Below are 13,975 nucleotides of genomic sequence, written 5' to 3'. Positions count from 1 at the left end.
GTTACTGAGACAGGATATTAATTATTTTTATCAATACACAAACTAAAATAACTTTCTCTTTATTAGCTATCAACATATTTTAACATTTAAAAATAAATTTTTCAAACTTAATTTTTATTTGAAAACCCTATATTTGAATGTCAAATCTCACAGGTGAGAATAAGAGGGACTTTTAAATTTACACTTAGAAAATATCAGCGTTTTCTTCTGTAAAGAATGCAGCTATGAGAAGAGTCCCTGTATTTATCTCTTGGATCTAAGGCTCTGTCACAGAATATTTAGAAATTAATAATTATGATGAATTAGAAAAGAAAGATGTCTTTCAACTACACCTTCCTGATGGCTAGTAATAAATAATATACAAGGTGAATTGTAAAATTGATGACAATGACTAGTGTGTATACTATACATTAGTCAGAATGACTAGTGTACTATACTAGTGACTATAGTATACTATAATCAGAATGAGGCTTCACTACATACATGTGGAAGTGTTAAAAAATTATTTCCTTCACTCAGTGGCAAAGATATAGTATCCTAAATACAATTAGAATGGATAAACTTGCTGGGTATGCTGTCAAAAAGTTGAATGACATGAAATTATTTATATGGGACTCTGTTTGACCAGTATCTAAGGATGGGGATGGAAATATGTAGATATCGTTGGAGCCTGGGAGATTAAAATATGTAAGGCTTAATTGCTCATTTCAAATTTACCCCACCATAGAGACTAAAGAAATCTATGTCATTTATTTAGTTTATTTTGATTTCATATGAAGCCTAACTCTATCAACAAAATTGTGATATGATTGTTATTTTTCAAAATGACATCTGCCTTGCATGCAATTTTGTATTCAAATTTACCCTTATTTTTTTCTGCTTACAACCTTATTTTCTGTCTTTTGTAATTAATTAAGTTTACTGGTATATTTTAGATATACATAATAATCACATTCATCATAGGGAATTTGTATTTGTACATGATATATATTGATTTTTTTTCCTATTCTCTTCCCCTCCCTTCAACCCCTCATCCCCTTCTTATTTACAAAAATTTTGTTTCCATTTTTCCTTCTTTTCTCTTTTTTTTCTTTCCCTCCACCCCTCCTTAGTTCCTCTTCCCATTTGAACTATGATACATTTTTGTCCTTATTTACATTTTCAATTCCTCACTCCAGAGAAACAATGCAATATTTACATATGTATGTCCGATTTATTTCACTTAAGAGTATGGTCTCATGGTGCATTTATTTACCTGGAAATACCTCAAGTTTATCTTTCTTTATGGCTAAGTATTACTCAACTGCATAAAAAAATCCACATCTTTTTTACCCATTCATTCATTTATGGGCATTTGGGCTGTTTCCAAGATTCAGCTATTACAAACTATGCTGCTATGAACATGAGTCTGCATATATTGCTGGTATGATGCTTTTAATTCTTTTGGGATGATACCAAGAAGCAGAAAAGCAGGAAGCAGGGTCAAATGGAATCTCTAGTTCTAGTTTTTTGAGGAGTCTCCATACTAATTTTCACAGTAGCCACATTAGTCTACACTTCCACCAGCAGTGGAGAAGGGTACCTTTTTCCTCACAGCCCCTCTAGCAATTTTTATTGGTTGATTTCTTGATAATAGCCATTCTTTCTGGAGTGAGATGGAAGCTCAGCATTGTATTAATTTGTATCTCTCAAATGACCAGTGAGGTTGAACAGTTTTTCATATATTTATTTGCCATTTTTTTGACTGGGTCTTTAAATTTAGGGGGTGTGATTTTTTTTTAAGTTCTTCATATATTCTAGATATTAATTCTTTGTCTGAGGAACAGCTGGCACAAATTTTTTACCATTTTGTAGGTTGTCTCTTCACTCTGCTGCTTTCTTTTGCTATGTAAAGGCTTTTTAATGAGATGCCATGTAATATTTCCCATGCAACTGGGGTTTTGTTCATGAAGTCTTTTAAAGCTATATCTTCAAGAGTTCTACCTATTTGGTCTTCCAGCAGATTTAGTGATTCTGTTTTAATATTTAATCTTTGATCCATTTTGATTTCAGTTTAGTGCATGGTGAGAGACATGGGTCTAGTTTTAGTCTTCAGCATGTGGAAAGCCAGTTTTTCCACCACCATTTATTAAAGAGGCTATCTTTCTTCCAGTAAAGGTGTTTGGCCCCTTTCTTGAAGATAAGGTAGCTGAGTGTTTTGAATTGTTTCTGAATATTCTAATCTGTTCCATTGATTCACAGCTCTATTTTATTTTTTTTTTGCCAGTGTCATGCTGTTTTTTTATCACAGTAGCTTTGTACTATAATTTCAAGTCAGAGATTGTGATACCCCCTGCCTTGCCTTTGTTGCCCAGAATTGTTTTTGCTATTCTAGATCTCTTCTGGTTCCAATTGAATTTTAGGAATTTTTTCCCTAATTCTGTGTGGTATACTATTCTTATATTGATATGGATTGCATTAAATTTGTATAACAATTTTGGGAATGTGGCCTTTTTCACTATGTTGTTTCTTCCTATCCAAGAGCAAGGGGTATCTTTCCATTTTCTGATATCCTCTTCGATCTCCTTTTTCAGAGTACTGTAGGTTTCAATGTGAAGATCTTTTACTTCCTTGGTTAGATTGACTCCTAAGTATTTCAATTTTTTTGATGCTATTGTATAAGGTATGATTTCCCTAATTTTTCTCTCTGTGAGTTTGTTATTTGTGTACAGAATGCTATTGAATTTTGAGTGTTGACTTTGTATCCAGTTACAAAACTGAATTTGGTCATTAAATCTAGAATTCTTTTGGTGGGGTTTTTAGGTCTCTATATAGAATATCATGTTATCTGCAAATAATGATAATTTAACATCTTTGCTATCTTTATGAGACAGAATGAAAGCATTCCTATGAAGGAAATTTATAGTGGTTAATTCCCACAACAAGAAAACAGAGGGAGGTCAAATAAATAACCTAAGGTTGTTTAGAATAAGAACAAGTGAAGCTCAAAGCTCGTGTGAGAGAGGAAATTATAAAGCAAAGAGCAAATATAAATGCAACTGAGATTAACAATACAAAGAATTAATAAATTGAAGAGTCAGTTCTTAGAAAAATTAAATAAAATTGACAAGCCCCTAGCCAACCTTATCAAAAAAAAGGAAAAAAAAAAAGACTCAAATCCATACAATTAAGAATGAAAAGGGGAGGGTCAGGGATTTAGCTCAGTGGTTCTGCTGCCTGCCCTGCAAGCGCAAGGACCCGAGTTCAATCCCTGGTACCAAAAAAAAAAAAAAAAAGAATGAAAAGGATGAAAACACAATAAATCCTGCAGAAATTCAGAAGATCATCAATACCCATTTTGAGAACCTATAATAAAATAAGATGGAAAATACAGAAGAAATGGGCAGATTCCTAGATACATATAAATTACCAAAGCTGAATGAAGGTGATATAAAATTCTAAATAACTCAATATCAATGAAATTGATCTAATTAAAAACCTACCAACAAAGAAAATCCTAGGTCCTGATTGATTCACCCTTGAATTCTATAAGAAATTTAGAGAAGATGTAATGCCACTACTCCTCAAAATCTTTAATAAAATTTAAAGGGATGCAATACTCCTAAACTCATTCCTGAAAGCAAGTATTAGCATGATACCAAAACCAGAGGAGGATCCAACCAAAAAAAAGAACTACAGGCTAATTTCCTTAACGAACATAAATGCAAAAATCCTCAATGAAATATGGGCAAACAATGCAGCAAATAATCGAGAAGATTGTATACCATGACAAAGTAGGATTCACCCCTGGGATGCAGGGATGGTTTAACATATGCAAGTCAATAAATGTAATATACCGTATCAACAGAGCTAAGGACAAAAATCACACGATCATCTCAATAAATGCAGAAGAAGCATTTGACAAAGCCCAACAGCCATTCATGATAAAAACTTTACAGAAAATTGGAATAAATGGTCTTATTCTCAATCTGATAAAAGCCACGTATGACAAACCAACAGCCAACATCATTCTAATGTAAAAAACTGCAAGCTTTCACTCTAAAATCAGGAACAAGACAAGGATGTCCACTATCACCACTCCTAATCGACACAGTTCTGGAAACAATTAGAGCAATTAGACAAGAGAAAGAAACAAAAGGAATAAAGACAGGAAAAGAAGTTAAATTATCTGCTTATGACTCTTAAAAGAGATCATTTGACTCTATGCCCTATTTTCTAAATTTTCTAAGTCTTTGGTCAAAAATAACATGAATCAGAGTAGAGTCTACATAGTTGCTGGGTTTATATACTTGACAGATTACATCGACACTATTTTAGGAACTTTTTATAGTTTATGCAGGGGAATTATTTGAAGCAGTATTTTAATTCACTAGCTCTCAGGTTTCTAATATTATGAGAAACAAATTTTCATTCCTTTCTCTATTCAATTTTTAAAGCAACTATACTTAAAACTAAGTATTATTATTAGAATTGAGTACCTTGTTATGATAATGACGATGACTGATGATAGAGAGACACAGATTTCAGCATGATACCAGAGAAATTGGTAAATCAGTAAGAATAAGTGTCACTCTCCCAAATGTCACTGCACAGGAAAGTGTTAATGGTTAGCAGAAGAAGACACAAAACATTTAATATAAGAGCTTCAGAATTTGGGTCAACTATGCCCAAACTCCTAAAATATAGATCAGCTGTTAAAAGAAACAACTGAAAACTAAAATTAATATCCGAGTCACGGGCCACACTTGGAGATTCTGATCCACCAGTTTTAAGGTAGGGCCTGGAAATTTCTGTATTTACACACTTTCCGTGGCTAATCTATTGCTCATGTAGTTTAAGACCCATTATTATTTGGAGAATAATAGTGTGCAGTTGTTGGTTGTTACTTCTGTCAGAAACAACTAGCTAACTTAGTCCTTCATTTTCCTCCTCTGTAAAATGAAGGAACTTCTCAATGCTAAACTTCTAGCATGATTTAATATGATGCTATTGCCAAGTATGTTATTTTCCTAGCCTCAATCCTAAGAAAAAAATATTACCTTATCTTTAGTATAAAAATTGAATGATTGAAACCTGATGATTTTTCACACTCTCTTGAATTAGTTTGCATTTGTTGAACTAAGCTAACAACAATGAAGTAGGCCTACATTTATACGGAGGAATGAGAATATGACTGGTGAGCTGCACACTGTGACCATATCTCATGGTACCCTGGATGTGAAAGTCTGAGTGAAACAAAGAAGATCCACTGACAAGAATTTAAGAAGACCTAATTTCAAGGTAGGTTCTACTTATGTTCTGTTGTTCAGTGAACCAGTTGATGTTCGATTAGCACTTCTGTTAAATGAGTTCAAGATTTACCTCAAGATTTGCAAGTGGAGGAATTTATACTTTTGTTTAATCAAGCCGTTACTAGGTTAGAGTTGAGTAACAGATGAAAAAAAGTATGGCTGACTGCACCAGAGACTCAATTAATTTTTGGCTATAACATTTTAATGAAATAAGTATAATTCATTTAAATACTAACCTTCAGATTCTCAATTGGATTTTGGATAGAAAATAGCTAAGATACACATACAGTTTCTGAAATATTCTTATTTTGCAATGCCTACTTAAAGGTCATAATCTCATATGCAACCCATTATGTGAGGGAAATAGAGTTGTCTTGTGAGTATAAAAACGTGAAAATGAGAGCCTTAAAAAAGAGATTACTGCCTCCAATGTTGATCCTCAAATAGTAAAAGACTCATAAAACACTTCTTTTTCTGAAGAATTGTATCATAAAGAATCTACATGTTTAGGAAACATTTATTTCTTACCTGATGCTTTAGTTCTTAACAGTTTTGATGGTTTACTTGGTTCTCCAATCCCAATGCTGTTACCGGCAACAACACGAAATTCATACTCCACCCAAGAACTCAAACCAACCACTGTTGCATTGTATGTCTGACCATTGAGAATTTCTGGGACTAGAAAGAAAGGGATGCTTATGGCAATCAACTGGCATTAGTAGAAAACGAATAACTGTACAAAATTATTGTTACATTTTAAAATGATAAAATTTTATTATTAATGTTAAAAAGCATATTAGTAAAAAATTTTCCAGAAACACCTGTGTCACCTGTCGCAACAGCTTGCCAACCCACAGAAAACGGTGTCCGAGTCTGCACAGTAAATATCTGAATGGGACTGTTATTGTCAGGGCCTGGTCTCCAGCTTATCTGAGAGGTAGTGCTGGAAATGTGCTCCACTCTCACATCCTCTGGGGGACCTGGGGGACCTTGAAAGAAATATTGTATGATGACTATAGTGGAGATGTTTAAATTAAGTGACTTCAGACAAGGATGGTTTATTTTTATCTGTTATGCAGGGAAAACAAAACATTGATAATAGTGTGTTTGTAGCACATCATTAAAGGTTAAGTCCTATTAATTCAGTTTACAGAGTAAAGTGTTAATTTACAAATGCTCCCTCTGGAGACTATAAATTGCCAGTCATGAGGTGATTGAATGCCATCTGAGATGGAATGAATTTCAAGAATCTCATCCTTTAATTTCTCTCAGAATAACAACAACAAAAATAATGAGAAAAGAAAGATAAAATAGAAGCAAAGCTTTTGTAAATAAGGAGGGGAAAAAGAGTTAAAGGTAGGAGAGGGAAATGGGAAAAAATAAGAATCAAGATATATCATGTACAGGTACAAATTCCATATAATGAATATGATCAATATGCATATCTAAATTGTACCAATAAACTTAATAAAAAACAGAAATCTGGGGTAAAAAACAAAATAAAAACGTCTAACACCAGCAAATGCAGTAGATGAACACAGGAGCATGTGGAGTTCACTCTGCTATTACAGGAATAGTTTATTATGAATGAGAAGATAGTCTATTTTAGGGACTGACACTGTTTGTCAAGTCTGAGCAAGCATTCTGAACAGACAAAAACTACTCAATTCATGTTCACATGCATAGTACACATACCCTAGAGTCTTGGGATTTACAAAATAAAATATCTACTTCACTTTATCTCATTCTCTATCATAATTTGGTTCCTCAGGGATCTGTCAGTTATATATCCACACTTTATGTTGTGAATAAACAATGGGTTGGCCTTTTCACCATTTATGTTTACCTCTAACAATGATGTCAGCAACAGCAGATAAACGTTCTAGAGTTGTTCGTACTGTGCAGAGATATTTTCCTGAATGACTTAACTGAATATTCCTTATCATCAAATCCCCAACAGATTCCTATAGATAGAAAGAGGGAAAGGGCTAAAATATAACCATACATAGTAGGCAAAGTAAGTCCCAATTTTTTTAAACAGCTGCATAAATACGAAATATAATTCAGGTCTGAAATCAGAAGATATACTAGGATTATTGTCATTTCTCTTGTTTGGTAGATTTTATTATCTACTTTATTATACTTGCATATAGAAAACAAATCTATGAAAGGCATAAAACAAAATGAAACAAAAACAGATGCACTTCCATAAACAGACAGTGATTATCCGTGCAAGTAAAGATGGGGAGAATAATTATAAAAGATGATGTTTCATGTAAAAGACTTTTATTCATTTTATTAATCACTTAATATTTTCAGCTACTTACTCCTCCAATCTTTTCAAAATGAGCCACTTGTTTTTGTAAGTCTATGATATTTCCATTGAAAGACCATGCAAATACAACTTCAATGGAGGGGTCATGGGACACTTGGCAAGGTAGGACAATACTCTCACCAACTGTGACATCCATTTTAGAAGGTGGGACAGTAATAATAGTCCTCTCTGTTGAGAAAAATAAACATTGTGTTTTTTAAAGTTTCTAAAAATGTTAGAATATAGATATAAAGTACAAATATCTGAATATTATATAAAATTTGAAGCAACTTGGAATTCAACTACATTTTGCATGGAAATCTGTATACTTTTTCAAATTTCCCATATTTATTATCATAGAGCTTATTAATTACAATAAAATTAAATATATAGTATTTTTCATGTGTTTGGAATAAAGTTAACGGAAAGATGTAGAACCTCAAAAGACAGCATTCCATACATGTATAATGTACCATACTATCTTTAATTTTTATTCTAAAATTGTAGTCATAACATTATAACTGATACATTGGTCATAAATCTAAGTAGTCTATGTTAGCTTAAGACACGATGAGACAAACTATGTCCCTGTAATTAGAAGCAGCATAGATAGTAGGTAGTATTATAATCATAACATGCTACATTTCTCTTTCTGACGTACCTTTGGTAATAATTTCCTACTCTAGCTAAAGACACAACACAAATTGGAAAGATGGAAGCTTTCCTTTTTAAATCTAGATTTCACCATGTTACATTATACATTCATCATAAAAACCACCCTACTAGAAGTATCAGTCTCAGTGTCAATCCTTGTTCCACAAGTCCTAGTATTTAATTGACCAAAAATTCAAAAGATAATTTCAAGAGAGTTGAGTACTATAGTACTCAAAATTCCTTTATTTTTATAACTATAAAACACTCACAAAGATAATCATTTTTGTTACATTTAAAAATAAAAGCTATTATTTTAATTCCAGAACTTTGAGAAGTATCCAAAAAGGCAATTCGGTATCCATAAGTGGATCCTGAATATACATCTAGATTTACATATGCCCCATCTTACCAAAATAAAAACTTTTAAGGAATTTACATGCAAGAATAAAGGTTTAGGGCCAGGGATTTAGCTCAGTGGTTCCAGAGCCTGCTTCACAAGCTCAAGGTCCCAAGTTCGATCCCCGGTACCAAAAAAAAAAAAAGAGAGAGAATGAAGGTTTAACACAAATTATTGTGGAAAAAATATTACACATGAAGATGTTTCAAAATAGTGAAATGACCTGTGAGAATATCTTTCTCCATAGGTCATTCATAAGATAAAGTTTAGTCCTTTAAAAGATTTAACAAAAGCTTTAACTTCTTCTGGATCCTTTATTCTGATCAAAACACCAAAGCAGCATTAAGATAACATTCATATATTCAGGTAGATTAGTGTGTATTTTGCTTTGAATATTCCCACCAAACATCATGTTGGAATCTCGTGCCCATTATGAGCTAAGAGGTGGGGCCAGGTGAAACTTTTATAAAAACAACTAGGTCACAAAAGCTTTGGGTTATCTTCAGAATGGTTCTGTTATAAAAACCAGTTTGATTCTGTCTCTTGCATGGGTTCCACTTGCTGTGTGATGCCCTAATGCTGCCTCTGGGCTCTGCAGACACTTCCCTTCAGCATGAAAGCTCTCACTAGATGTAGCCCTTTAAACTCCGGACTTCTAGTCTTCAAAATAGTAAGAAATAGAAGACATGATGTAAATATATGGCAAAAAATTATTACAATGAACAATACATTGCCATTAACCCCCCCTGAAAATACTCCCCCTAATTTCAAACACACTTATCCCATTCTACACGTTACTTTCTGAAGTAGTTTTGGAAGTCCTTTTTCATGTCTATGAAGTGTAATAAAACATATGACGAATGAAGCTTTTGTATCCCATCCAATTGAAAGACAAAATTGTAAAAATATTACAGTGTTTCATCAGATCTGGAACTATGTGCCTGCTGGCTCTTCCTTAAAAGTCAAATGATCATATAAGGTAAATGTTTTTAATTGATTCATGATATTGAGGCAGCCAGGACAGTATAAGTAAAGAAGCTCACAAGGCCCGCCTTCATCTGGTGCTCCTCTCCTCGGGTCAGCCAAGCAGCATGAAGCTCCTCGGCTGTGTCCGGTTCCTGCTCATGGCACGGTGAGGTCCCAGGAGCGGCTTGGAGCCCCACCTTCATCCTGTGCTCCTCTCCGCAGGTCAGCCAAGCAGATGAAGCTCCTCGGCTGTGTTCTGGATCCTGCCCATGGCACGGTGATGACCCGGGGGCGGCTGGGAGCTCCGCCTTCATCTGGTGTTCCTCTCCCCAGATTAGCCAAGCAGCATGAAGCTCCTCAGTTGTGTTCCGGTTCCCGCCCATGGCACAGTGAGATACCAGGAGCGGCTTGGAGCCCCGCCTTCATCTGGTGCTCGGTTTAGCTGCGCAATTCCACCCCCCACCCCCACCCCCCGCCCCGCACCTTCCGCTCATCTGCTACCTGGTCCCACACTACAGAGGCTACAGAGGCACAGGGGATTATACTTCACATAGTTTAATGTGATAGATTAATGACTACCACAAATTGTCATTTTCTAAGCTGCGCTTGGTGCTATAGTATTGCTGATTGTAACATTTGGCCTAACATGTTGTGATTGATCTAATCAGTCTTCCTTCCTGGTATAAGGAAAATAAAATAGCCTCAGAGTCATTAGAGCCTCAAAACCTGAACACAAGCCATATCTGGAAGACACCTCTGAAAAGCAATCATTCCACAAGGGTTTTAAACACAAGCAACAAAGATACCTACATTAAGCAATTTTGAAATATCAACCCAGGAATTAAACCAAGGACAGTATCAAAAACAAAAATGAGAAGACATTTAAGCAAGGCACAAACGCAGGAGAGATCATCGAAGCTTGGACTATCTTCAAGGGAAAGGCAGCTGGAACCTGCAATAGAACCTTGCACAAGTCAACCCTGCAGGAGGACAGGGAGCTCAACTTGGGACTTGCAGCCAGAAATGTACCTGAATCTCACGGGTCTATGACCTGCTTACTAAGACTCATTGACTTACAACTGCACACTGCTGCCTATGTTGTCTATTGTGACAACAGAGACATAACCTGAAGGAGTCCCTTCACTTTTATCTTTTATTTGTTATTTTCAAAATTACCACTATATTTTTGTTCTTATTTTAAAATTTTTTCCTTCTTATTCTACTCTTTAAAAATTTTTATTTTTCTCTTTTTTCTTTCTTTTCTCTTTTCTTTCTCTGTCTCTCTCTCCCTCACTCCCTTGCTGTCCCACATTGTTCTTCATCTCCCTTTGTGTTCCTGTTCTGGCCCTAACTTGGATTTCTTCTTTATTTTTCTTTTCTTCTCTTTCCTTATTTCACCTCTGTCCTCAGGCCTCACTGCTAACTTTCCCCTATCCTTCTAACCTACCTATCCTTACCTCCTCAACCCCTTCTAATTCCCCATTCCAAAGGGTAAAGTTGCTATATTGAAGAGTTTATTGATGATAAACATATGTTGGGTTGGTCCTTGATTTTGATCTAATTCACACAGTTAAAGGTGATACATGGATAACTGCCACAAATTATCATTTTCGAAGAGGTACTTGATGCTATGGTGTTGCTGATTGTATCACTTGGGCTAAGGTGTTGTGATTAATCTAGTCAGTTGTCCTTCCTGGCATAATGAAAATGAGGCAGGCTCAGAACCATTAGAGACTCAAAACCTAAAGACCAGCTATATCTGGAAGACACCTCTGAGAAGCAATCATTCCATAAGGGTTCTAAATACATCAACAAAGATACTTACAATGAGCAACTTCAAAGTATCAACCCAGGAACTAAACCAGGGACAGTACCAAAAAAAAAAAAATGAGAAAACATTTAAGCAAGGCACAGACTCAGACTTCCACCCCACAAAAGGCAAATTTTGGGAGAAACGAGGTGGAAAAGTCTGATAATCAACAACCTGGACACCCTGAACTGATAGCACAGGAAGTAACAAAACAGATGAATGAGGCTCTAGAAAAATTCAAAACTGAAATAATCTCCCAGATAACTACAGAGATGGTGAGCAGAGAGAAAGACATGATTAGACACTCTAGAACAGAAACAAATAAAAAAAAAATAGATGAGCTCAGAAATATGCGGGAAGCCTTGGATGCTCATCATAAGAAAGAAATGGAATCCATGAAACAGATTCAAACAGATATCCAGGAGATTAAAAACTCCACTGAAAGTATGCAGAGCAGATTAAGGGAATCTGAAGATAGAATATCAGAAATAGAAGACAGGATTGTGGTTCAGGACCATGAACACAGAGATTTCTTCAAAATGGTAAGGGACTATGAGAAATCAATCCAGCAGCTGCTAGATGATGCAAAGAAGAATAACATAAGACTGATTGGAGTCCATGAAAAAACAGGAGAAAGTACAATTGACATAAAAAAATTGTTCACAGAAGTAATAGTAGAAAACTTCCCATACAGAGGTGGACAATTGGACATACAGATAAGTGAGGCATATAAAACTCCAAATAGCCACAATCAAAAAAAATCTACACCTAGACATATAATAGTCAAGATCCCAGAAACTGAACAGAAGAACAAAATCCTATAAGCAGTTAGAGAAAAGAAAAATCACCTACAAAAGAAAGCCCATCAGAATTACAGCAGACTTCTCAACATAAACACTTAAATCAAGGAGAGCCTGGAGCAAAGTATTTCAAGCCCTAAAAGAAAATAACTTCCAACCTAGAATGTTGTATCCTGCAAAATTATCTTTCAAAATCGATGGGAAAATTAGATAATTCCATGACAAAGAACACCTGAGAAATTTCATAAACACCAAACCAGCACTCCAAACAATTCTAAGCAATATCATAGAAAAAGACAATGAAGTTCACAACTCCATGAGGCCCAACAGAGGGAAGCCACCAGGCAAGGTAGGACACTAAAGGGAAAGGGGGAAAAATAAGAAATAAAAGAGTCAACAAAAGTAAAACATCATGACAAGGATGAATCAATATCTAACAATTATAACTATCAATGTTAATGGCCTCAATTCACCAATCAAAAGAAATAGAGTGACAGATTGGATTAAGAAGCAAAATCCAGCAATATGCTGTATACAAGAAACACACCTAACTCAACAGCAAATTCATAGACTGAAAGTAAAAGGATGGAAAACAGTTCCCCGTGTCACAGGAACCCAGAAACGAGCAGGGGTAGCAATCTTATTTGCAGACAAAGTAGATTTCAAACCAAAATTAATTAAAAGAAACAAAGATGGTCACTACATCCTTGTGAAGGGATCAATCCAAGAGGAAGAGATGACAATCCTAAATATATATGCACCAAATAAGAATGCCCCCAACTATACAAAACAAATATTAATGGACATGAAAAACCAAATAAGCACTAATACAATTGTAGTGGGGGACCTCAATATCCCACTATCACAAATAGACAGATCATCCAGACAAAAAATTAAAAATGAAATTCTAGAACTGAACCAAGCTATTGAACAAATGGACTTAATAGATGTTTACAGAGTGCTTCATCCCACAAAATTAGAATACACATTCTTTTGGCTGCACATGGGTCATTCTCCAAAATAGATCACATGCTAGCTTATACGACATGTTTAAGTAAATGTAAAAGAACTGATGTTACACACTGTGTATTACCAGAGCATAGTCCAATAAAATTGGAAATCAATAGCAAGAAACCATAAAACTCCCACAAACACTTGGAAATTGAATAACACCCTTCTGAACAACCAATGGGTTACAGAGGAAATTAAAGAAGAAATTAGACAGTTTCTGAAAGTAAATGATAATACCAGTAAAACATACAGGAATCTATGGGACACAACAAAAGCAGTTCTAGGTGGGAAATTCATAGCAATGAATGCCCATATTAGGAAAACAGAGAATTCAGATAAATAACCTAATGCAGAACTTCAAGCTCCTACAAAAAGAAGACCACAACAAACCCAAAGCTCCTACAAGAGAGGAAATTATAAGGATTAGAGCAGAAATCAATACAATGGAGACTAAGACAACAATACAAAAAAATCAATGAATCAAAGAGTTGGATTTTTGAAAGAATAAATAAAATCAATAAACCTTTAGCCAATCTTATCAAAAAAAGGAAAGAAAAGGCTCAAATCCATGCAAATAAGAATGAAAAAGGTGAAGTCACAACAGACCCAGCAGAAATCAAGAGGATTGTCAATACCTACTTTGAGAACCTATGCTCTAATAAAATGGAAAACACAGAAGAAATGGACATATTCCTAGATACATATGAATTGCCAAAGTTAAATGAAGAAGAT

At 34.8% G+C, this 13,975-nt stretch overlaps 1 protein-coding gene across 6 annotated transcripts in view; it reads right to left on the bottom strand.

Annotated features, from left to right (window-relative positions):
• Cntn6 (contactin 6) overlaps positions 1-13,975 on the bottom strand; it is a 338,831-nt gene that overhangs the window by 21,146 nt on the left and 303,710 nt on the right. For 4 of the 6 annotated variants that reach the window (XM_004854219.3, XM_087182026.1, XM_087182028.1 and 1 more), the window contains 4 exons: positions 7,619-7,794; positions 7,138-7,255; positions 6,113-6,280; positions 5,820-5,969 (listed from right to left, as the gene is read on the bottom strand). In XM_004854219.3, the coding sequence (XP_004854276.1) occupies positions 5,820-5,969; positions 6,113-6,280; positions 7,138-7,255; positions 7,619-7,794 (612 nt within the window). The remainder of the gene's footprint in view (positions 1-5,819; positions 5,970-6,112; positions 6,281-7,137; positions 7,256-7,618; positions 7,795-13,975) is intronic. The other 2 variants (XM_004854220.3, XM_087182027.1) reach the window with 1 other exon arrangement.

This window comes from Heterocephalus glaber, unplaced genomic scaffold (genome assembly GCF_053883595.1).
Source record: "Heterocephalus glaber isolate CG9 unplaced genomic scaffold, H.glaber_assembly_v1.0 deba00001472, whole genome shotgun sequence".
NCBI classification, from domain to species: Eukaryota; Metazoa; Chordata; class Mammalia; order Rodentia; family Bathyergidae; genus Heterocephalus; species Heterocephalus glaber.
This window is presented reverse-complemented; position numbering and strand designations above follow the sequence as displayed.